We start from the raw sequence: 26,422 nt of genomic DNA on the forward strand, positions 1-26,422 counted from the left end.
TTGGTAGGCTATTTTGGCATACATTCAAGAAGTTGCTCTTCATGCTGTGGCCTCCTGATCTGTCCTCACTGAGCTTACCGTACAACCTTCCAGTCAAACACGTTTTGCAGAAAACAAGAGACAACAGGTCTAGTCAGGATCTCATACTGTGTAGCCTCAAGCTGAAGCACCAACCACAGTGACCGTTATTCTAAATGCAAATGCGAACCTCTGTTTGTCCAAGAGAGCTGCTGCTGAAATGTGCTTATTAAACGTTTTAGCGTAACATACAATGATCTGTTTGTTCCTGAGAGGTGACCCAGGTCCCCAGCTCCCAAATCAGTGATTGTGTTTTAATTGGCTATTTGGTCACACAGCCTCTGCTCTGAATTCACACCAACAGAGCCATTCATCAATTGTTGATTAGGTGTCATGTGAATGACTGTGGGTCTGGACTTATCATCCAGTCAATACCTTGCTATTGATACAGCTAAAAGAAATATGCGTTTAAAAAAGCTGGTTGCTGGTATAAACTAAAGTTAATGCATTTCTTCTTTCAAATGTGTGATCAATAGCTGTATAATGTATATCACTGTAAGTCCCCATTAAAGAACAGATATAAAAATATATATGCTCTTGCTGAATGAAGTTCTGTCATTTATTTTAATTTTTGCAAATTTCAACTTGGCTTTTATTTAGATGGTATTTTGGTATCTTGGAATAGTTACAAAACATCTCTTTCCTCCGCAGCGCTGTGGAGATAGGTCTGGCAATGCAAGACTACTAAACATCCAGTCCCTTTTTTTGTGATGTCAACCTAGCTGATTATTTTCAGTTTATTATTATGTTCTTGATGAATTGTTTGGTCCATACAATGTCAGAAAACAGTGAAAAATGATGATTACAATTTCTTAAAGCTCAAGGTAACGTCTTAGTATGTCCAATCTATACTCCAAAACCCCAAAACATTTAGTTTACAATGATATACTGAATTGATATTTAATGTATGTGTTTGTATGCAGCTGTTGTCAGCACTCTTTGCCCAAGACAAATTTCCTTTGGGACAATAAAGTTTATCTAATCTTATCTTATATAGAAAAGCAACAAATCTGAAACTGTAACAAGCATTATTTGGCATTTTTGTTTGAAAAATGACTTAAGTGATTAATCGATTATCAAAATAATTGTCGCTATATTTTCTGTCGATTGATTAATCGACTAATTGTTTCAGCCGTGTCATCTCAATATGTTGTTTGTCCCAAATTAGCCTATAAATGATCATAAATGGATTCCTTTAGTACTTCCTTTACATCCTGCATGATAGCCAACACTGTTGAGACTCTCCCTCTGTTTTGTCAAACAGTATGTGATATCATCAAGCGACTTTGAGTCCATGAAAAGCGCTATACAAATTCAATTTATTATTATTATTATTATTATTATTATTATCATGCATTTCCCACACCGTGCCAGTGTGATAAGAGCAATTTCTTTGAATGGACAATTATTTTAATATCCGGATAAAGCTCACAGACAAATCATTTACTGTCCATTTACAGTAGTCTCTTTGTCCATTACCCACCAGGTGTCAGTAGCCTACTTGCCTTGCTGCTTTGATGTATAGCCTAGCCTATACTGTAAATGCAGACAAAAGGTATGCATGGCCCCCAGTATTTCTACTTGCCTAGGAATAAAATAAGCAGAGCATTTTAGTATGTTTTTAGTACGCATATTAATTACAGGAGCTGCACCCAAACTTATTCCCATCCCATTTATGTCTGCATCATTCCTTAAAAACATTTCCTTCTTTCCAACAAATTATTTAATTGTGCTCGATGATTAAAGTGTTTTCTAAGAACACAGTCATCTAAAAAGAAAAGGATGCAGGATGCTTTGACCAATGCCCTATTTTTTCTTCTTCTTTAGAGCAAAAGGGGCGGAGGGAGATGCAGAGGAGAGACAGAAAGGGAGGCGGTACTAAGTGTCCTCCAGTCATCCTCTCAGTCAACTCCCTCTGTTCATTAGTAGGCTGTGCTGCGTTTGAACGGAGGCAGGGGATAGACATGTAAGCGCTCAGAAATAACTTCACATTTAATACGAGGAGTAACCGGGCACCGGGATCTTAAACCTTTGGATTTTTTCCGCTCTGGATATTTTCCTTTAGTTAGTCGTCTCGGGGTAATATTTCCCCTTAACGTTAGATTTCCCCTCTGAGATCTTTAGCCAGTAACGGTCCTTTTTTTTTTTTTTTTCTTTTCAGAGCTAGCACAAAACCATACCTGTCTCAGGTCTCATGTAGTCCGTCTACTCGCCTCTGTAGATAGCTAGCTAAACCAGCGGACGCTAAAATAGAGAATATCTTTAACTAATGGTGTTCATCAAAACGATGTGATTTAATTTCCCTTCACATGAGGTAGCCAAGCCCAGCCGTTGGCATCTGAAACAGCTGGCCCGTGTCGAGACGATTGTGGATTAACGTTTTTTTTTTTTCCTCCACGAATATCTCCAAGAAAACCCGGACCTGGTTTTTCGGTGGCCAACATGAGCGTCGATTTAATTGAATCAACTACATGAGTGGAGCCAAAACAAACACATATTTCTTCCAAGGAGTGCACATTTTTAAGCAGGGCCAGTTGTCCTAGAAAATATGGAGAGCGAGGTTTTTACCCCTTTGCTGGAGCAGTTTATGCTCACGCCTCTGGTCTGCTGGGTAAGCTCCCTAAATAACTATTCAAATGTGTATTAAGCTCCCTAATTAATTAATTACTTAATTAATTGCACTGTGAAAGCATGCTTATTAATTGTCTTAACACCTATTTGCATTGTCTCATTTATTTCCAGGTGAAGACAGTCGGGCAGGCGACATTGGTCGATGGCACCCAATTATCGGAATATATTGAATTAGTGGATGGGATTTACCTGAACGAGATCATGCTTGAGATGTAAGTAATTTGTCACATATTTAGAAATGTGACAGATTTGTCCCCTGCACCACTATTGTGTAACATGATTGGCCAAATAGGAGCATGCAGACCTTTGCTTGTTAACAGATAGCTTACCTTTTAAAAAAAACCTGCATGATGCAGTAGCCACCTTCAATAGTTAGATAGCATTTTGTTTGCTCAATGACGGGGTCAGTGGGTGTGGACCAGAGACAACAAACTATACACTGGGGCTTTTAGTTGGGTTATCCCCACATGAGCAAATTAAGCATTTCTATAAGAAGTCCAGCACTTGAAATTGTCTGCTGAAGTGAATGTAGGCTACGCACAAAGGGACCTTATTGGGGGCAATCATGGGTCAGACTGTCAGAATCCTTTGCAGACAGTTATTGTCAGGATCCCTTGAAGCTGTGTGGCTTGCTCCCAAGCATCCCTGGTGCAGAGAGGCAGCAAAGCAGATCCACAACCTCCAGTAGCCTTGTTTTTTTTTTTTTTTAGTCACCCTAGACTGTCATCTGCAGCTGACTGGAAGACAACCCGCCCCTGGAAACTACAGAGCTCACCCTGCTGTGCTGCAGATTGAAATAGTAGCCTTGAGCGAACAAAATAGATGTGTTGGTAGATCTCTTGATAGTGAGAGACTGAGAGGGTGGATGCTGAAGATGAGGCATTAGACGTCTGTCTGAATCTGTCTGTCTTTCCAGTAACGTCCTAACGTATAGCATGACGGAGAAGACAGCTTTCCATTCCTTTGTCTGGCTTAAAGCTGCAACTTCCCGCTTGCAGGGGAATTTTTTTTCACATTTTCCGATAATGCCACACTCTACACTGTCAGCATTTACTCCTCCCGTTTCCCTGTCAGAGGAGCGTTCAACCAAGCCGGCTCCCAGTGGAATGGATTTTCACCTCAGAAGGGATTATAATGTGTTGCAGTTTCGTAGGGCAACTTCTCGTGTTCCCTCGCTTCAGTATCTCTCGTATTCCAAGGTTAGATTGGCAGAATTGTGTCGGTAGGGGGAAGCTTGTCTCTGTATTTCTACATGTGCAGAGTATACTACCTTATTTAGTATTCAGTGTGAATTGTCTTTAGAGGGGTTAAGCTGTAGCTGTGTTGCATGAGGAGCTGATTATCCCTGATTGGCCATTTCCTGTCTCCAGTTGGTGTCGTCTTCCTCCTGCTCTGCCCTCTTTCACTGTCCTCGATCTCCTGCTGCCCGGCTGCATCGCTTCTTTAAGCAGCCTACCTTCAGGTTTCAGCTACCTCTTCCAACTCTCTTTCTCATGCTTGTTTTTCCTCCTCCTACTGCTCCACGCTGCATGAAACGCTCTCAGAAGAATCCTTCAAAACAGAAAAGCGGTTAGGGAGGCCACTTGCTGGTTCAGTTAGACAAGGGCGTCTTTTCTCTTCCACACAGCCTCTTCAAAATGATGAACAGTTCAGCAGTATTTTTAGAGAATTTCCCCCTATGGGACTTTGTATAGTGGAAAGCAACCATAAGGATATGAGGGGGAAAGGGTTGGAAGCATGAGCAAGACAGAAAATGATTAACCAAAATGGTTAAAAACCTTAAACATGACCGGGAATATATGCAAAGGAAAAAGCCAGAGGGTGACCTGCAGAAGACAAATTTAAAGCCCCAATTGCGGAACCACATGGCAATTCCTCAGATCTACACATTAAGACTGAGATGTTTTACCAGGCACTCGGTAGGATTGGTGTCTGCACATAAATGGAATGAGCTGGACGGGAATTTTCTGTGGTGTGTTGAGGGCTCCTGTACGGAACAGCCAGAGTTGAGCTGAAATTAAATGTGACTGGCTTAGTGATTGCCTGACAGGATGTCGGGGATTGCTAGTCACAGCCAGCTCTGTGTGTTTATGTTTGTGTGTGTGTGCTTTTCTGTAGGGCTTCTGTGCCTGCGTGGGGGTATGTGTATCTGTGGGTGTTTTTCGTCCGTGCAATTTCTTTAGGACTGAGGCAGCTGTTGGTAGTCGTCTTGCCCAGCCACCCTCCCACACAAAAGGCCTACAGTGTTGGTCAGATGTTATGTTGGTTGGTGAGACTGCTTTTTGTCTGCCTCTCCCACTTTACAAGCACCACGTGGAAACCTCCAGTAAGCTGAGCTAACTAAAGTAGACTATCATAAGCTATGTTACAGCTCATGCATCTAAACCGCTATTGCAGGGAGCTTTGGATGATTGCAGTCATCGAAGACATATGCTATATCTTTTATTCCTTGCCCTTTTAATCTTTTAACTGAATGTGTAAATTCAGTATTAAAATACAGAAATGTAGTTGAAACTGGCCACATGATCTAAAGTTTGTTCACATTTAAAGCTGTACGTTGACTGGAAGAATAACTGTACATGGGAGCTTAATAATGCCTCATTCCCTCTCTTCATCGCTCTCTCTCTCTTACACTGTTACTCATTAAAAGTAGCTTAGAAACCACAGGTGAGTTTTCTAACTTCTTAATTAACAGGGATTGTATCCGTTTGAATTCTTGGGCTCCCACAAACACACTCTCACTTACTAATTTAGTTTTTTCCTCACCTCCTCTGTTCTGATAGCTTGACATATTTGGTAGTGAGTGTTAGTTGGCATTGCGTTGCTTGCCATTGATGTGTTTGTGCTAAAAAGGCTCTGCTGGTGTTAGCCTCCCATCAGTAGCTACTGTTTACACTGGCGAAAAAACTAGTGTTCAGCACTGATGACACTGCCATTGAAGAAAATGTTCAAGAAACCCACTTGACCTCCAGAGTGGATGATATAACTCCAAAGATAAACACAAATCGGTAGATGAAAGTCGGCACACGCTAATGTGTGCACTAAACCTTGTTAAACATGGTTTAATTATTTCACTTGTCTCTCACAAACTTAAACTTACGGTCTGTCTAAAGTAACGTATTTAACGTTTTTACTGGTGATGGTAGTAGTAGTAGTAGTAGTAGTAGTAGTGTTGCTGTGTGAATGTCTCTATATGGCTTTAGTGCAGACAGGCTGGCAGCAGTTGTCATCGTAGCAGCATGGGAGAGCATAGAGAGAGGAGAAGAGAGACCCCAGGAGAAGAGAGACCCCAGGATTATCTAACGGTTTGCTGACACCCAGATGGCACCACGCCCCCCCACATCCGCCCTCTTATGACTGACATTATCTAGCCAATTAGATTGCCTCCTCAGTGCTGTCAAACCAATTAGTTTTCCCGCTCGGCAAGAGTGGGCCCAATTAAAGTTTTGTCAGAGTGACAACTTTCCAGTTGAATTCTCTGTTTTCCTGCCAATCCTGTAGACCCGTACCGGCTCATTGGCCTATTCGGTCTGTCCTCTACGGGCTGACGAGAGAGTATAAAAGAACGCGAATGTTACTCGCTTCCAGCATTTTCGTCTGCCTATTTTTTCTGCTTATAACATGCAGTAGAGGGTGCTTGCCAGTGGTTGTCTACCATAAAGCTGTAGCCTAAACCTATGAGTCAGTGACTATGGATCTAGTACTGAATGCAGATTTGAAAGCCTGTTTTTCTCTCAAGGCCACATTACAGTAAATCCACATTGTAGGCTCATGTACACAGGATGTAGTCCTCTCTACGTCAATCATCACTTCCCTTTATGATGGAATTGGCTTTTCGACACCTTGTGCATACACAAAAACACTCGGCCGATGAGCTCTGTAGAAGAGTTTTGGTGTGGAGGGACAACACTAAATGTGTTGGTTTAAGCCCTGGACCTAGTTGGTCTTTTGTAGACTATCAAATGCATAATTTGACTCTGTAGTAATTGTTATACTAACACATGGAGGCTACATTGTGCTCGTGCTTTTATGTGGCTTTGTTGCTTTTGTAGAATATTGAGGTTAGACAGCCGTCTGGCAACGTTTCATATAACATTCAGTATATAGAAAAAGGCTGCATATATTTTATCTTACATTCATCTTTCGATTCATCAACAGAGTGGGGGGGGAAGAATTAATGCATGCCGTGTCCTTAAACAAAAATTCCCACTTCCTTTGCTGGCTTTCTCCCTTTTTTGTATTCATTTGATTGGACTAGAGCTGCAACAATTAATCGATAAGTTGATAGAAAGAAAATAACCTGCAGCTATATTGTTATGTTAACCGATTGTCAAGACCGATTTTCTAGCAAAAATACCAGACATTTGCATGTTGTTCTCTCTTTCCCCCATCCGTCAACTCATTTGTCTCACTTTTTGTCTCATCATGTCTCAACTCCTTTTGCTACACTACCTTCTGCTGAAGACTTTTTTTTTTTTTTTTTCTCCTTCATCTATGCGTCACTTTTCTGTTCATGCCTCACCTCTCTCGCTCTCTCTCCCCTTTCCCTCCTCTGTTTTCTTTGAACAGCATGTTGAAGCCTTTGTTGCTTTCTCTAGGGCTAGTTACAGCAGACATTTTTGGGATTCCAGCTGGACTAGAGAAAAGAGGCAGGCAGAGCTGCTGGCTGGTGTGTCATTCTGTTCGGTTCTCCCACTGCTGCCTCCTGGACTGTGGGGTCCACGGCCCTCGTCATCGGAGTGTATAGTCCCACATTAATCTGGCAACTCGCATAATAGTCTTTGTCTCATGCCATCCTTGCTGTGTCTGTCTAGTAGGAGGATGTATATCAAGTCAGACAGGAAACGGCAGCTGTGACCTTGAGAGGACAAGACTTTAACAAGGTTGGGTTAATGTGAGGCACTCAGAATCCCACCACCGAGGACATGTTACACCCCACAGGGACCATTTTAGGATTTTAGAAATGGGTTTGCTGTTAGTTTCTCGACCCTAGTAATTCAAAGTCAATCTGATTTACTGGGGTTGATATTTAAAGTAAATGTATTTTCAGGACCATGTTTAGCATGCGTCAGGAAAAGGCATTGACCTGTCAATAGTGCTGCATTTCAATTGACCATGAATGAATCGCAGCCCACAACAATTTTGACATTGTGTTTTTGGCTCGTATCATTATGTAAACCGAAATTAGAATACTGTAAAATAAACATTATTTATATATTATTTGAGATTGAGACCTTGTTAGAGACAGGTGTTTATTTCATATTTCCCATTTCCCTTGCTTTATATTTGGTTATACTTGATCAAATAAGGCAAACTCAACACTTCCTCCATCTGCTTCATGTTACAGGCCTTCTGTAGCGCAGAGGGCATAATCCCTTCTGTTCCCTGGAAGACTTTTGCTGTGAAGCATCTGCAGGAAGGGTTGAGTTTCATTAACAGCAGCTTAACATTCCGAATTTACAGCACAGTAGAATTAATCAGTGACCAAATACAACATTTCTGTTAAAAAAGAGGAACTCTGAGTAGTTATTATGGCATGACTATGTTGTCACGCTAAAGGAATTGTACATATTAGTAGGTTTACTTTGTGAGCCATTATGATACAAGCAATGTTGCCTATTGTTTGAGACATTGAATTGCATTTCAATGTTTATGGTCTTGTGCTTGTAGTCCAGTACAAAGTAATGCATCAGATCACATCCAGTTGGGCAGGAATGAGTTTAGCTGCAGTCTCTATGGATGCAACAGCAGAGGAGAGGAATGGGAAGAGGCCCTGTGGAAACAGAAAGACAAAGAGAAACGAGTCCATGAAAAGCCAAGACAAGGAAATGGGATGATGAGAACCACATACCAATGGTCAGATCCCCACTGGGCTGTTTGTATACTACAGTTCTCGTGGGAAAAGGTTGGGGGATGAGAAAATAGGATGCAGTGATCTTGAGCATTAGGTCTGCATGATGGCAAAATATAAAATCTTGACATACCTGCAATGCTAACGTGTTATGTTTTTATAATATTGCTGTCGTATTGCAAACTGAGAGTTGATGCTGTGTACCCATTGAATTACATACTTTGAATATATATTTTTATATGGTATGCTAATACAATAGCCTAATAGCATAACTGCTAATTAATTAATTTGGAAGTAGAAGGATGGTGCCATCATTATCATATGATGTTCTAAGGTCATCGCTTCCTTTTTCACTAGCTTGAACTTAATTGTATTTGTAAAAGTACTGGTTAGCCTGCCTGTTTGTGCTTACTGTACTAACAAACTTCCATTTGGAAAGGCAGTCAGTGTGTTAACATGCACTCCAGCATAACAAGATTTGATTATAATAAGGTTAAGGCTGAATTCCAATTATTGGAACTGGTGTGTAAACATTTAAACAAATTTATCTTGCTTACATTAAGGTTTTACTCGGAGTACTCATGATTTGATTTAGAGAGCTGAATTACTCATTGCTTTCTTGAATTACTCTTGCCATACACCACAGAGATATGTGTGAATGACATAGTATTTCTTAAGGTATTCTGCGTCTTGCCTGAAACAACCGTGTGGCAATAAAACATTTAATTGGAGTGCTGTCCTAATTGCCTTTTATATTTAAAGGGGCTCTAAGCGATGTCACATGTTTTTTTAGGTTAAATTTTTTTGTCACATACAGCAAACATCTCCTCACTGTCCGCTAGTTGCCTGTCCCCTGAACACACTGTAAAAAAAACGCGGTCTCTGTAGACAGCCCAGGCTCCACAAAACGCCAACAAAAACAAACTGCGCCAACCTGCACCACAAAACATAACATAACATGACAAACAAACAGAAAGGTGCTCTAAGCGATGTTGGGTGATGTCACTTCTTGTTGACGTTTGAAGTATTGTCAAACAAAACGGAGGCTAGCTCGCCCCTCCCTCTTCCTCATCCCGAACACTGTTATGTTATGTTTTGTGGTGCAAGTTGGCGCAGTTGGATTTTGTTGCTGTTTGTGGAGCCTGAGCTGTCTACAGAGACCGCGTTTTTTTTACAGTGTGTTCAGGGGACAGGCAGCTCGCAGATAGTGGGGAGATGTTTGCTGTATGTGACAAAAAATGTTATAACCTAATAAACATGTGACATCACTTAGAGCACCTTAAGTATTTGATCAAATTCAACACAAAATCCTGTAAATTCATTCAATATGACAATTCATTTTCCAAGTCATATTTCCTATCGGCTACTAGGAAACTTCACAAACAAAAAATAATGTAAACTTTGTTGATCGTTGGGTTAGTGGCATTTCTACAAGGCATGTCAATGGTTTAATGAAAGTCCGACTTTGATCTGGGTAATGGATTGAAGTGCAAACTGAGACGTATTAGGACACATAGGTTAAAATTTTGTCATTTCAAATTTAGTTCAGTTCCGGTTTGTTGTGGTCGGTTAGTGTCAGTCAGTTTCAATTTGTAATGTGGAGGTTTCAGAAACAGACCCACTGAACTGTTAACCTTAGTGTGTGTGTGTGTGTGTGTGTGTGTGTGTGTGTGTGTGTGTGTGTGTGTGTGTGTGTGTGTGTGTGTGTGTGTGTGTGTGTGTGTGTGTGTGTGTGTGTGTGTGTGTGTGTGTGTGTGTGTGTGTGTGTGTGTGTGTGTGTGTGTGTGTGTGTGTGTGTGTGTCACACAGACACTCCCCCGCTGTGTTTGGACAGTACAGCTCATCAGCTCTATCCCTAACACGTGGCCGAATGTAGCCTGCCATTTTTTTTTCTTTGTGTATGTGCATTTAGCCTACTCTGTGTGTGTGTGTGCGCCTGCCTGGCTGCCCATGTTGACTGTAATGCAGCCTGTCATATATAGGCTAACACTACTCCCCAACCTATCCAGCCAATCAAAGCCAGGAGATGAGAGGAGAAAGCCCAGTGTCCCTAGGCTCTACATAAGGCTGCAGTGCCTATTGACAGCACCGACGAACCGGCTTATTGACTGGCCGTCTGGCTAACTTGCTCACTAGTTGTCTGCCTTGCTGGCTGCTTAACTGGCCTTCTGCCTGTCTATGTCTAATCTATTTGTCTATTTTAGGTCTTAGGTTTTACTATATCAGCAGAAACGGGGATGGAGGCAATAATGGACATTTTTGACCCCAGTTACCGTTCTAAGGCCCTGTATTTATTTGCCTGGTGATCCACAGGGGAGGTTGGCCAGTCGCGTGCTTGTATGTGTGGCATCAGAGCCAAAGAAACGAGGGGTGGATTGTGTGGTGTTACATGCTTATGTTGTTGTGGCCGCCATGTTCTTGGCACACTAATGGTGAAGGAATGTGTGTGTGAATGGGCAACCCTTTCCTTGCTCTTTCAGTCTCTTTCTCTCCCTATCATACACACACCACATCCACCACATGACTCTCCTCGCCCTGACAGGATTACAACCTCCTCTGTGCTTTTTAATTAATGGGTTAAATAGACCCCCCTACTATGGACCTCCAAAGGGGCAGAGTGTGTGTGGAGGGGGGAGATGGGAAGGTCCCATGATTGTTAATTTAGAAAAAGAACGCTGTGTCCTTCTGATTAGCATGACTGTGTGTGTGTGTTTGGGTGTGTATATCGGCGGAGGCTGGTCAAAAGACTAATTTAAGACATCCACACTGCAGCCGGTTGAGGGGCTTAGGAGACCGTTTTGGGCTTAACGGAAAGGGGGAAGGGACTGAGAAGTTGTCGATGTTCACATTTTTGGGATCTTGGATCTTCGCAATCCTACCTACGGCACCTTTTTAAATACATACTCCAATGAGCACTTTAAAACTGTCCAAAAAACTGTTCCAGCATATGCATGGGAGCACTGTTTTTTTTGTAATCAATATGTGAATTTGAGTAAATTGATAGCTGGGAACTTGGGATATTTTTATATTTCTGGGTATAACACAGATTCTTATGTTTTGGTTTTATATGAAATAGATGTAGCCTATGTTTAATCAGTTTTAGTGGAAACAGGGCAGTGATATGGTAAAGTGATTAGGAAAACCCATTCATCCAGAAGTCCTGTGTGACTCTAAGCATCCACCAAGCGAAATGTCCTTGAGGATGATAAAGAATCCTTCGCCTTTTGACCTTCTCTCTCAACCAGAACAAGGCAGACAAAAACAATCTTGATTGTGTGCTGTCTTTATGGTGTTTCGAGATTAATCTTTATTGAGCATACAGACACGCTATTCTAGAGTGCAGATGCAGACATGCACACACATGCATGACTACACATGTGCTACACACTGCATGCATACATTCACAAGCAGCCAGGACTCTCCTCCCCCCTACTTGGAGCATGTTGACCCTCATATATAGGTCATGGGATGAACATGCTTTGAAGTCTGAAGTGCTTATCATGAAAAAGAGAGCTGCTCTTAAACAGTGTGGGTGTAAGGCTCTACAAATGTCAAATACATAAGTATTGTTGTTTTCCCAGACAATCCCAAAGCAAGTGTATCATAAATTAATTAGAGGGTAGTTGTTGGTTTTTCAGGCGGGGTGGATGGGATTTTTCCTAGTTTTCCTTCTTAGGCTCGATGAATGGTAGATGAAGGATGACTGACTGTCAAAACGTGTGGCTAATTATCTAAATCTAAAACCTCTTATGCCTGTATGAAGAGTCAAATTTCTTTTCTGTAGAAAAACATAGGTTCAAATAGATACAAATTATGTTTATCTTGATATTTGATTGTATAATCTTTCAATTATTAATTTTCAGTTGTGCTGGACTTAATAACTATAAATGTAATAGAATGCCACTGCCTTGAAACAGATATTTAAAGCATGACCGCAAATGTCTGCCTTTTAAAGTGTCCCTCTGCTACTCAGGGAAACCATATCAGCTCTAGGGTTGATGCTTTGTCACCACCTCTGTTCTGTCAAGTGGGGAGCCTAGGACATAGGAATTTCCCTCAGGGAATTGGTAGATATCATATAAAGGCAGTTAAACTTGTAATTATACAAAAGTTGCCATTTCAGAAAGCTTTTAATAAATGCCACTCATGCTGTCAACGGTAGCAGTCAAGAAGCCCTCCTTACATTGCAACTTTACAGTTAAAAAATAATAAAAAAAATGAAAAGCTGTACTGACCATGTGCCTTGCAGATAGTTGGCATGCAATCATCCAAAGAGACAAAAAGACAGACACACAAATTGCCATCTTTTTGCAATAGTTAATTCCGCCAATTATGTTGTCACTAACTGGTTTTAGATTAAATGAGGTTTGGTACTGGTATCTTCCATAGATATGCAAACAGTAGTTTGGATTGTTGTAGATAACAGCGGCTGGGGAGGTGGTACTGTGTGAGTTTGTGGAATGTCTACGAGGCTCACTAAAACATGTTGACACCCGTAATAACATCAGTTGTCATGCATGCTCCTTTTAATGTCCCTTGGGCAAAACACAGTCAGATAAACAGGCTCTCTCTTCTGCAGGCGCTAAAAAGATACTTCTTTTCTTTGATTCAGACAGATGAGAGAAAGTTAGATAATGGTTAAAGGTCAGAATTGCTGAAATACATGCTCTCTTTATGATGATAATCATGATAAGGAAAGTGTCAGTATTTTGAGGTACAGTCTATTGGGGTCGCCACCTCTTAGTCGATTAGTTGACTAATCGGTCGTTTTGGTCTTAGTCGACTAAGATTTCTTTAGTTGATTAGTCATTTTTATGCTTATTCATGCTTAATTACTCATTTCCAAGAAACTTCTGAGCACATTTATGGTAAACACAAGATTTAAAGTGGTGCTTTTGCAGGATTAATTGTGGAGAAACTCAGTTTTACAGATGGTTAATTAACTACATTTATATTGTGCTTTTATAGTCTTAACCACCTCTCAAAGCGCACAGCTCTGTCAATTAAATCAACTAATCGATTAGTCGACAAAATCCTATAAGTGTTAGTCAACTAAGAATCATAAATAAAGGGTCTCTTGTAGAATTTCATGTTCAGTCCAATTGTAGCTTGAACATTTTTGTTTCACAAAGATTTTTGATGTTAATGATTGGGGCACTGTCTGAAACATTGGTGCCACCAGATTTATGTAAGGGTCTTTGAATGTGTCTATGTTTTCTTTAACATGGTTATGGCATTGGCCCTACTTGGACAAGGGTCCATTGTCACTGTACTGCTAATGATTTTAGCCAAACACATACTTGTTACATTACATAGAGCAACATAGTGTCAAACTGAAACACGGATGTTTCAAACAACCTAGTAACACATGCTTAGAATTAGTTTAAAAGTGTTTATGGCTACATCTTCAACTGATATTTATCTTTGCTACAAACAGATAAAATAACAGTATGCCATTTTTTTTCACACAGAAATCCTAAGGCCACGGTGCAGAGGACCAACAAGAAGGTGAACAATGACTCAACACTGCGCATCCAGAACCTTTCTATTCTCATAAGGCAGATTAAAGCCTACTATCAGGTAAGTTTTCTTTCTGGCTGAACAAGCTGCAAAGTCAGATATCACATGTACCTCTTTTTGCTTGATCAAAAGTTGTCCATGTGAAAGTTGAGAGCTGTTTTTCTTCTTCTTCTTTTTTTTTTGCTTTTCTCTTTGCATCTCAAAAACAATCTTAAGCAGTCCGTCTTGGATGATAATCCTGATATACTATATGCCTCAATTTGTCTCGGGTGTTACAGAAAGAGAACAAAACTACAAAAAGCAGCTCACAGCATTACCATAATACTTTACGCTTTAGTCAGAGACATGTGAAGGTGATAGAAGCACACCAAGTCACATGTAGGGAAGTCTTATCTCATGTTCAGTGTGTGTTTACTGCTTAGCACGGTAGCAGCCCGTCAGGCCCTGAAACATGTCGTTTTACTCTCTCATCACAGTTTATCATTACATTTACAAAAAGGAAATGATTGAGACTTCAAGAGAAAGTGGAGGAAGGAAGTGTGGGGGAGTAAATGTGGAGAAAAGATGGGTACCCTGATTACACAATACCAGAAAGTGAGCCCCACACTTCTCACATGCAGCACTCCAATGCACATTTGGTGATCTGTCGCATGTGGAAAGCTGTAAATGCATGAGGGAGTAAAGCATTGATATACAATTGGTCAGGAAAATGTTGTGTTCATACTACATATTTGTACACATGCATCCTGGACCATCTCTTAACCACATAGTCAACTTTGCAGAGCACACAAATGGCATGCTACATGGTTAATTTGATTTGCCTGTCAAACTACTTTTACAGTTTACACCCCATGTCTAAGGCTAGATGCCAAATATTTGATTAAATCCTAATCTATTTTCCATCTCACTCTGTATGTCTGAGACTGAATAAATCCGAATACTGAATAGATGCTACACTGCTGGGCTTGATAGAACACGGTCCTCGTTTTCTCTTCATTGTGCAGATTAATGGAATCTCTTATCGTGTGTTATTGTGACATCATATCCTTCTTATTGTCGAGTCATTTTGAAATATAAGGTGTCAAGATTAACAATGTGTGGTGGTTTCTGCTGGTACCAGCAGAAACCACCACACATTGTTAATTACATTGTTGTGTAAAATTTTACACAACAATGTAATTTCAACACAAATGAGAACAAACATGGTACACACAACCAAATGTCAAGTTGCTGTAACAGTTGGTTTAAATGTCAGACTGCTGTCCTATCATACTGCTCAAATGCACTGTGTCAGTTCTTAACTGTGCAACTGTTAATCCAATTGTCAAAACCTATGAGCTTAGCGAATTGAACCAATCCAGAGAGGTTATGATTCATTACATTGCTGCAACAGTGTCTCAACTGTGTGTATGATAACCACGAATTGAGCATGACCCAGCATGCTGTTGCGACAGAGGAGTGAGTTTAGGAATATTATCATGGCCGAGGAGTCTCACTGAGCGACGTATTTCCCACACTTCAGACCTAGGACTGTGACCCATATCCTCAGGGGCTGTGGCTGTGCAGAGGCACTTACTTATCACATCATTTGGTATTATTCAGTATGGAGAAACATTGAATTTTTTGGCCTACTTTTAGCTGGATCTAATAAATCTTCTTTGTAACTTGACAGTACTGGAATAAGACTAAACGGTTCTTAAGGTGGTTGATGTTTTTAGGTGTTTTTTTATTGTTAATAAATCTGCTGTTTCTATATCTCAAGTTCCATCTTTAATTTCGCCCCTGAGGTCAAGTTAAGAGTGTTACTGGTTGTTAACTGCTATGTTAGATCTAGTTTGCCCTGGTCCTAACAGCCTGTTAGCCACTCATCATCTTATTTAAACAATCAGCCTATTGTGTAGACTTTGACGTTATAAGCCTACAAAAGCTCCCCGAGGCGCACACACTCACACTTATCGCTCTAAGAGTCGGTGGTTGGGTCAGTGGCTGCTGGGGTTAAGTAGGGACCAGAAGAGTCGGTGGATGATGAGATGAAAAGAAGGGTTAAAGATGTTACCTGCGGGCATCTTCGTTACTCAGTTAGGCACAGGACATTACTGAAAACATTACTGAAAATATGAGTCTTTATTGCAAGGATGTGGACATTGTAAACTTTGTAAAAACATTGTAAAATCTATTTACTTTCAGTTGCATTTTCAGTATTTTTTTTAAAAAGTTTTACTTTTGGTAAGCACATTTCACTTAAAATGTATTGAATTGAATACAATCATTGTTTTGTCTTAAAGTTGAGGCAGCCTTGGTCCACATGGCCGAAGTGTTCAATATAAAGTTGTCACACCTCTTTCTGAAAAGTGTGTAGTTATTTAAGGAGGATGATTTAATGACATTGGTAAACACAGTGTGAGCAAACGGGTGTTAATGACGGGAAAAAATTGCCGATTTTTTTAGTTTTTGTTTTGCAGGTATAGACCCATAGACTACCTTGCAGTTGAGTAGTCAGAGTTGTTTTAACTTTAGGAGGACATTGAAAGCCAACAACGAAACTCTTGTTCCTCTATGGTGTTTCATTAATCTTCTGATTGTAGCTGCTTCGCTCTGATGACCTCCTGGTCACACTATTGTTCAGCCACTTGTGTCTGCCGGCTCTGCCTCACAGAGACCACCTACAGATTTAATACCCCCCCCCATAGTTCCCTGCTGTCCTTGCTGTGTGTCTGTCTGCCCCCTTAATGGCCTTTCAGGGACTTAACCACCCACTGAAATTAAGATATTTTTACTGTAATTTAGACAAAAGCCAGACTGTATCATTATGTGGTTCTTAGTTGTCTAGTTTACATGGGGCTATCGGTACTTTTGGCCAAAGAGTTTGAGGTTGGTTGACATACCAGCGGTGCTGTTAAAAACATTACAGGGGCACCGTATGAAAAGAGCTACATGCCCCGCATTGTTCACCCAAAATAGACGTCTCAAACACTCTTGAAGCTGAAAGTCAGCTCTTTAACCTTTGCCATTTTTTCAATACATATAAAATGGGCTGGAGCACAGAGCCAAAACAGCAGGAAATGTGTCTAAATACTTACTTATGGATCACACTGTACCTACTCGCACACAGTTACTGCTTTAAAGTGAGCTGGTTCTTATTGGGGTAATGAGGAGGAAAATTGGCTTTCATATATGGTTTAGTGGTGGTCTCCTTTTCCTGTGGTTGTTTTGTCGCTTATCGGTTTCAGATTTCCAGAGCCATATGGATGAAGACAGAACCATTCAGGTCTTAGGCTAATGGACTTAGCAGGTTTTCAATTTACTGTTCTACTCAGCACTTTGAAAGAGGACTTGGAGAGATTGGAAGCCTTGAATGGTTGCTTGCTTCCTGTGATTCAATAAATTGATCTGACTTCAGCTCTTTTTAACTAGATTTTCCCAGAATCCGTTGGAAACCACTCTCTAGGTAAGGATATCACTGTATGTCACAGAGCTAATAGTCAGAAGAGACAGTCATAAGAGAACTGAGATAAACCTAAATGCATCATCATGAGCTGAATTTAATCCCATAGTCATTGTCTAACAGAAGGGTACTGTGAACTCTGTTGTCCATAGATATAGAGCTCTATATTTCATTTAGAGTGTCTGGCGAGTCAGCAAAGGCTCCAATTCAATAAAGTCTTCCCCTCCTCTTTCCTCCCAAAGGCTCCTCTGGTGTCAAGAAATGACTAATTCATTAACCTTCCTGAACCGTCAGACAGTTGAGGGCATTTCCTCCCCCATCCATTACCTTCCCTACTTTTCTGCTCCTCCTCCCTGCCCCTTCACTTCTGTGCGAGATGTAATCCTGACCGCATGTGTGTGACATTTTCCACATGGGAAACCAATGGAGATTGACTTTGTCCAGAGGTTGTGAAATGTGAATTGCAAGATGAGAATTTCAATAAGGTTTTTTATTTCATTGCTCTCTTGGGCTGTGCGTGCGTGTGCGTGCGTGTGTGATCAAAGTCTCAGTTATTGTTCTGGTACAGTAGATTGTGTAGGAGGAGGTCAATGTCTAGACAGGCTTCAGACTTTTAACAGCTGTAATCGTGTGTGTGTGCTTGTCCGTATGATTTTAATGTTGCATTGAAGCATATATGATGATTGTAGTAAGAATATTTCCTAACCGTTAGTGAGAGTAAATGTTCATGCTAGCAATTATCGCATTTCTGTTTCCTGACTAGGTTATTGACTTTTCCGGTTACTTGGTCATTTCTGTACAGCAGAGTCCACTGAAGGCTTTCATTTTTCTGGTGGTCAGTCCAAATATATAATGGTCTCCTTTGTAATTTAGTGGCCTTGGTTTGGCATTCCTTTGTAAGGTGTAATACTACATTCTTTGGGCTTTTCCTGGCTTTTCTCAAAGCTTGCTAAGGGAATCCCTTTATCCTGGTTTATAAAAATTAGGCCCGGACAGCATCTGGGGGCATTTATGTCCAAACTATGAATTCAAATTGATGGGATGGTGATTCCTTTTTCCAATGACAAAAATGTGAGTACTTAAGTTGTAACCGTTTTATAAAAATCTTAAAGCTCCATTGGATGTTATTTAATATAAATGTGTTTGATTATAGGCTGATGTGCACTTTTGTGCAGTTAAAAGCAACATTTCTCTCTGCTCCCATCCTTTTTAAAAAGCTCAAGATGTCGCTTTTGGAAATAAGAGCAGTTCTGTCCTCTGTTTGCAACTGCTTTGGTTTGGGGTGTGGCGTAAAGGCTGGGCTCTGTTTTGACAGTTTAAAGGGTGACAGAGGGCACCATTCATGCTGAGTGGGCCTTTCCCTAAAGATTTGCAAGGCTCTGAGAATAGATAATGTTGGATAGGTGATCAGGCCTTTGTTTCATTTGTTATCATCTTTAGGATATGTTGAGATCAGCCTGAGAATAGTTGGATTTTGATGCCCCTAGGCCTTTTTTTTTTTTTTTTTTTTTTTTTCTGACCCACTATCTAAAATACTCTGAATTATCATGCGCTAACTTATTTTTCTGCAAATGTTCTTCCCAGTTAAGAATTTCTTCAGATGAAGAAGAATTTAGGAATTCAGCATGCTCAAGTTGTGGCTGGTTTGGGGCTTAAGAGACTAGCTTTTTTCCTTCTTGACCTAAAGCCTCACAAAGATGCTCTGTTCCTGGGCTAGAGTGAAGCTGAAACCAATACAGTACACACTCTCAGTCACATACATACATGCACACAGTCTGCTGCAGCATACTGCAGCTATGGATAATTGTTGTTTGACTTCATCAAAAATGGAGAAGAGAATCCTTGTTATTACAGCTTTTGCCTCAAGCCAGCAGTTATTTTTATTGCCTTCAACTAGAACTCGTTTAAAATATACAAATAGTTTTTATATATGTTTGTTTAATAAGTCTGGAATTCCCTATTGACTTCTTGTCTGGCTGCTCCTTTCAGCATCAGTCATGGGCAAATCAGTTTATTAGGGCATGTGCTTGTAGCTGCAGGCTTAATGTGTGTTGTCATGCAGACTCACATGCTAGTTAGTCTGAATATCCTGTTGTTGTTGTTGTTGATGATGCAGCAGCTAACACACATAGCTAACTAGCCAGCTAGCTTTCTTTTAAACAATCACATAGACATGGAGTAGAGTATAATGAAGTTCAGGGGTGAATTGGATGGCTCTAGCCATACAATAAACTTTTTAAAGCTTTTAATCCTTGTTTATTATTTGTTCTGTTCCTAAAACCATAACTGTTTGGTTTTGAGTAGTTGTAAATACTGTTTAGCAGCACAATAAGAGAAATTGCAGGATCACTTAAGAAAATGACCACTACCAGACATCAGGTGCCGTATCAAATACCTGACTATATGAATAAGGACTATCTTTTAGCTTCATTGTGCAGCGCAGCTAAAAGTTGATATCAGTTACTGGTTTCTTGTTACATTAAGTATATGCCAAAAACAAACCAAGCTGCTTTGAACAAGCTAACAAGTGTTCAGTATAGTTGGATTCAACCTGATGAAAAGCAAATTCAATTGATTTGAATTGATTAAAAGCAAAGCTTTTTCTGCTTTCATATTCCTATCATTAATATGATTAATTCTGAACAGTCATACATTCTACTTTTTCTGATTTCAAACCACACAGGAACAAGCTTACTGTTAACAAGCACTCCCTTATCCTGAGCCATATTTGTACACAGACATCCCCACTGTTTTTGAACTTTCAAGGCCTTCATATTGAGCGGTGTTCTCGTTTATGTTTACACCCAGAATCCCTCACCAGTCGCATCATATAATCACAACCCAGAGTGGGAACTGAACATTGGCTTAGTGGGAACTAAAAATTGGCTCAACAAAATAACACGTACATTTCTGTAAGCACTTACTTTGAGATACAGTACTTGTGAAGAGGAATTTGCAGCAGTTATGATGTAGAGTTGGTTCCCATATGCTCAAAGGGAGCTATTTATAGGCATTAGCACGGTTTCTGTATTAAGGGGAAGTTCTAGAAATACGGTTCTTCTTTTCAATCACTGAACTAGAGCATGTGGGTTGTGTCCACAACTGCTCTGTGAAAATAAAATCCAGCCTTAAAATTCTAAATTTAAAGTAGTTTGAAGGTGTATACTGTTTTATTTCAGCAGTTGCACCTTTTTATAATTTAAAAAACTATTATCACAGTCCAACGAAGATATTAAGCAAACTAAACCAAATACAAAACCGTAGATTAGAGTTGAAAGAACAATGTTGTCTTAAAGTGAGCATAATAATAATTGCATTGCCTTAAATTGCACAGAATGGCATGTGTGTGATTATGTGAACCTTTCCATGCAGTGTGAAGCAGAGCCTTGGGGTGATGGGGTTGGGGTGGAGGGGTTGGGCTTCCCCCAACCCACCTGCCTCCACCTTTTTAAGGCGAGCAGCAGGATCAACCCGTCCACTCGTTCAGCCTCAGGGGTCTGTTGTAAAAAGCACTCTAGCTGATAGATAACAGCACAGAACAAAAGAAACTGGGTACTAATGGCTCGTTTTCTCCTCCTGCTCATGTAAAAGATGATCTGTCCATCTGGCCATCAGTAGACCCCGACTGCTGTTCTTTTTAGTGGAGTTTACTGTTGAGCCAAGAGCAACTGTTGAATTTTTTTTGTTAGGTCAAATCTAATTAATTAGTAGTTCATAAGGACTTTAGCCTTATTTCACAACCCGGAATTAGGCTATGTGATGATTAATTGAACTTGCACAGGGTCATTCTTTGCTCTCCGTAATTCATTCTTTTTTATTTATTTTTTTATTTAAAAGCTCTTTTGTCGTTCTGCAGGGCTTCATAGAAAATGTTGTTTGATCTGTTTATAATTCCACAAGGTAATAGCCTTGTTGATTAAACTCTCATTTGGCTGCTTGTGACTAGCTCGTATCGATAGACAATTACTCTTTAAATCATTGTTATTTTTGTGAATCTTAATAAGAGGGGAAAAAAAGCGTCTCCGAAGAAAGCCAATAAGCTACCAAAGGGATGTTGAACTGCAGTGTGCCAACCCCCTTTGTGTTGTTATGGGTCTATTACAGTGCTGAACAGCAGGAAAAGCTTTTTTTGCATTGACTGAATTCATGGGGATATAGTGAGATCTGGTGTTAAGTGGTTTCTGTGTTTGTGTTAGAGGTGAGAGAAAGCAGAAGTGTGCTCCTTCCTATTGCGGTCGGTAATAACCTTTTCAAGTTCATAATCTCTGCAGTGTGTGTGTCTGTGTGTGTCTGTGTGTGTGTCTGTGTCTGGCATAGGGAGAATAAACCCATCTCCTCGTTTCTATGGTAACACTCCATGTCGGCAGAATGGGTGTAATTCAGGATTTGTACACACACACACACACCGAATGGCAGTACAATTAGTCCCCTGTTAAAGCTGTGCTTGCAGTGGAACTTGTGCTCGGGTGGGTAGATGGGAAAGAGTAGTAAGGAGGTGTGTGTGTGTTGCAGAGGGCTAGTTTAATAGGCAGGTCTCCTGTGAGACAGAAACACAGCATAATTTATAACCTTTCCACTGACACCACTTTTACACAAACGTACACACCTACCTACTGTAAGAGCACATGCACTAATTTTCTTAGCATGGCCCTTGCCATGTATTGCATTCATAGCTGAGTGTGTGGGCATTATCTACCAGGTTGATGGATCCGCAGAATATTATTTCTTGTCAGAAGTCCGTTCAGCCACATCTAGCTTAAGAGAATAGAGCAGGATGCAGACATCAGAATCATTTGTTTTATATGTCTGCCTCATAATTATCTTTAAACAATATCCTATAGTATAGCTATTGCTTAGGTTTGAACTAAGGATGTCAGAAGAAATGTTTGAACAGCACAGGGAGGATGATCAGATCAATGAGACAGACAAATATGTTTGTTAATGTAAATAAGCTTAACAGATGTACCGGGCTAATTTGAAGATTTTTTTTGCTCTGCTTACATATACATAAAGGCGCATGCCCAATACCGCATCTCTTTGCACAAAATATATTGAATGAGTAAATCCCATTTACAGGCTCCCCTTTAACCAACGCCTCATTCTGTCAGTCTGTCTGTCTGTCTAAATGTCTCTGTGGGATGGAAGATGAGCCAGTGTTGAGGAGCTGTGCATCCTGTTGGAATCAATAATACAGCAATATAGTGTCAGGATGGAGGGGGGGGAGGGAGGGAGGGTGGGGGAGGAGACAGCTCAGCCCTGCGTGCCCGGAGTGAAAAGTGTTGGAATCAAAGCTTCATCTCTCTCTTTCTCTCGGTCTTCCCTTTCACTCTCCATTTCTTTTTTCTCTATCATCACTCACTCTCTGTGAATATTGTCTTTTCTGAAAATGTAGATGACTGACTCTTTCCCATTCCCCTTGTGTAAATTGGATATGATTAGATAGTGAATATTGGAGAGTGTGACTGAGCCAAGGATGTTTCTGCTGTCACAGCTACAGTGAAGCTTTACATTTGAAAGCTATGTGTGTGTGTGTGTGTGTGTGTGTGTGTGCACGTGCACATCGTCATGACGTGATCAGTGTGGTGACTGGTCTCCCTCCTGCGGTGTCTATCATATTTTATTTATGAGCGCTAAGCCTTCCCCAGCTAATCGGCAAGAGGCATAATAGTATACTGTAGTTTTAGCTTTATTAGCCTGCAGCTAATCATCAAAGCATGTTATTACCTACATCTTTTAAAAATACAGTTCTTTAAGTACATGCACTTGGAATTTGACTGGCAGTATACTTAAGGTTTTGTATTAATAGTGCATATACAAATACATTTGGCTGGACTTGCATGCCTTATATTGTAGCTTTTGCCTCCTTTGTTTGGGCTAATTCCTTATTTATGCAGCTCCCTAAGCAGCCAGAACCCTATAGTTTGTTGCTGGGAAAAGCATTTCTATCTCCATTTGGCATAAAATATAAAAATTGTGCTGCACACCACTCTCTGCACATTGACGGTGCCATGCTCTGCAGGAAAGACACAGTGGCACTCAGAACATCTATATAGCATCTAGTCCGCATTAGTCCTGTCAAGCTACAATCTGCATTTTAACTCTAAATTCAGATACAGATTACAGGTTAAAAATGAGAGAAAATACATTAGAAGCTCATGATGTCTAGGTTTTTTTCAGAAAGCTCCAAGCTCAGTTCAATGGACCCTTGAGAAGGGAAGGAAAGGGAGCAAAAGTGGTAAAATGCTGGCACAGCTAACACATGGCTTCCATTTAAGGAGGCAGGTGTGAGCATGTGTTGATGGGAAGAAGAGAGACAGGTGTGTGTGTTCGTGTGTGTGTGTGTGTGTGTGTGTGTGTGTGTGTGTGTGTGTGTTCGTGTGTTCGTGTGTTCGTTCCCATGTATGGGACTAGTAATGGATCTGAAAGGCCCAGAGGTGACCCTGTTGGAGCTCGGGGGGGTATATTGTTGGTGATTTGAGTTTTATTTTCTGTGGTGACTCATTTTCTACAAAGCTTAAAGCACAGGTAGCAGTTTGCACAAGCCTGCAAGATGTGTACAAACAACACTCTTCTACTAGCGTCGTCCTCAAATCTGTTTCTCTCTGAAACTGATTTAACACACAACTCAGGAGGTGTCCTAAAACTTTAGATATTTGAGCAACTCTAGGTTCCATTGCTTTCTTTGATGAATGCAAATTATTTTTGGCTCTTGTTAAAGTCTTGGATGTTTTTGCCCAAACCGGCTGTCATGAGTTCTACATGGTGGATTGGCTTTTCTGGCACACCAAATGCCTGGCTGTGAGACACCAACTGTGGCTGTCTGAGCTACGCTGATTATTCTGTCTGACACTTGTTGAGTCAATCTGTCTCAGTCCTCAGACATTATGGCTGTTTGGTCATTTCTGACTGGAACTGCCTGATACAGTAGTAGTCATCACAGTATCAGAGGCGCAATATGATAGTTTTTGATGAATTATTATCAGTTTTGTTTTTTCTGTTGAGAGGATTGGAAATGGCACACATCGTAACACACCATAACCTCTCTCCCAGCATGCCCAGTGTAACAGAGAGATAGACAGACAAGACAAATGGGGCCAGTGCTCTTATTGCCATGAACCCTAACCCTGTGAAAAACTGTAGCAACCATGCTCCTAATTTAATAACTGTGACTGATCATCAGTGAGACCTAAACTTTGGCCTTAATCTCAGGACATAGAAGTGTCTTTGTGGGTTTGTGTGTGGAGGTTAAAGCATGGGTCTGATCCTCATGATTTTGGTCTCCTCTTAAATACATAAGCACCTACAAAACGGCTTAATTATTTTTTTTTTATATGAACATTTATATTTATTTATATAAGTCTCATAGTGTTGTAACAATTAATTTTCCACTGTCAAGAGTGAGAAATTGTAGTAGGCTACTATCTGCTTGAAACCAGACGTGAGTGATGCATTGGAAATCTACCACCCCATCCTCCACATCGTCCTCTATAAACCAGCGGTTTTCTGTCTCCGCATCAAATCAAACCGCCAACAAAGCTTTAGACGACCAAAGGTGTCTGCCGCCTCGGCTGCAAGCCCTGATAAGGAGGGTATATCTGAAGTTGTGTTTGCAACTGTACTGAATACATTTCCCCTGACATGGAGAAACAATGACACATGTATGTTTTTCAAACAACAAGCACATTGTGAGCTCATTGTGTACACAGAAATGTGGGTGAAAAGAAGACCTGAAACATGGTGTTGAAGAAATGATGCAAATTTGATATTTTATTAAAACGGCAGCTTAAGTAAGGATATAGGATATATGTATGTATGTATGTATGTATGTATGTATATGCTTAGAAAAGTTTTTTCCAAACGTTTGCGTTGACATATATACAATATGGTAATATTGACCATATAGTTTAATTTAAGTTAGGGGCTTGTCACCCTACTTTTTAGAGACAGAAGCTCATTCATTCAAGGTAAGGGGCTAAATCTCAGACAAGAACAGCTCTTTGTGAGAAAGATGATATGTTGCTTGTAGATAAGTCTATGACGCTAAAGTATATCCTATTAAGTCCAGTGTCCTGGGATTTTGAGGTAAATAAGAAATGTGTAGAAGATATGTGGGGTATACAGTTTTGAAGTCTTCAGTTCTCAGTCAATTTATTTGGTTGCTGCTTTCAGGCATTCTCAAAATAATCACAGATGTTGCTCTATTTTTTAACCAACCAAAACCAGCAAATGATGTCAGATTTCCTGCCCCCTTCACCTCCATGATGAGGTAATGCAATATGTATAGGGCAGATGGTTATGGCAGGAGGGAGGTTTCTCTAAAACCATTTACTTATATAAGCCTCTTTGTCATGACAACAGCAGTAACTTGCATAGAGTAGTCAAACTGTCGGGTCAGAGGAGTTCAGACGGCTCTCTGCCATCAGGTAGACATGAAATATTCAAGTTAGCTGACCTTCGTGTCATTTCTGCTTGAAGAAACCAGCCTTTCTTTTGAGTACAACTGTATTTGGACTTGGTTTGTACTGCTCTAAAGGTTAAGACTACAAACATATTTTGGCAGGCCGTTGAGTCATTACTTCCAGTGTTTCCTCTAGAATATTTTTCAGCAGGTGGGGTGTGGGGTGTGTGTATGTTGAACATCAAAAAGTAAAGTTACCTAAAAAACAGTTTCTTTGTAGCATCTCACTTCACACTTTCAGTCACTATGACCACTACTACGGTCAAACAGAACATTGTGCCAAAATATGAACAATGACGTTGCTGTCACCGCTCATTTTACACACCGTTTAACAACAAAACAAAATGCTGAGTGAACATTACTAGCTACGTTTTTCATGTTGGTTTTGAGCGGTATGCACCCCCACTAACCTGGAAAACGGTTTTAAAACCGTAACGTT

At 40.4% G+C, this 26,422-nt stretch overlaps 1 protein-coding gene across 6 annotated transcripts in view; it reads left to right on the forward strand.

The window, feature by feature from the left end:
* The first annotated feature begins 1,987 nt into the window (after nt 1-1,987).
* The window catches only part of ccdc88ab (coiled-coil domain containing 88Ab), a 67,678-nt gene continuing 43,243 nt past the window's right edge, over nt 1,988-26,422 (forward strand). For 5 of the 6 annotated variants that reach the window (XM_028603017.1, XM_028603015.1, XM_028603014.1 and 2 more), the window contains exons 1-3: nt 1,988-2,689; nt 2,821-2,921; nt 14,032-14,140. In XM_028603017.1, the coding sequence (XP_028458818.1) occupies nt 2,627-2,689; nt 2,821-2,921; nt 14,032-14,140 (273 nt within the window). In that variant the 5' untranslated portion in view covers nt 1,988-2,626. The remainder of the gene's footprint in view (nt 2,690-2,820; nt 2,922-14,031; nt 14,141-26,422) is intronic. The other variant, XM_028603012.1, reaches the window with a different exon arrangement.

This window comes from Perca flavescens, chromosome 17, assembly GCF_004354835.1.
Source record: "Perca flavescens isolate YP-PL-M2 chromosome 17, PFLA_1.0, whole genome shotgun sequence".
In the NCBI taxonomy this organism is placed as follows: domain Eukaryota; kingdom Metazoa; phylum Chordata; class Actinopteri; order Perciformes; family Percidae; genus Perca; species Perca flavescens.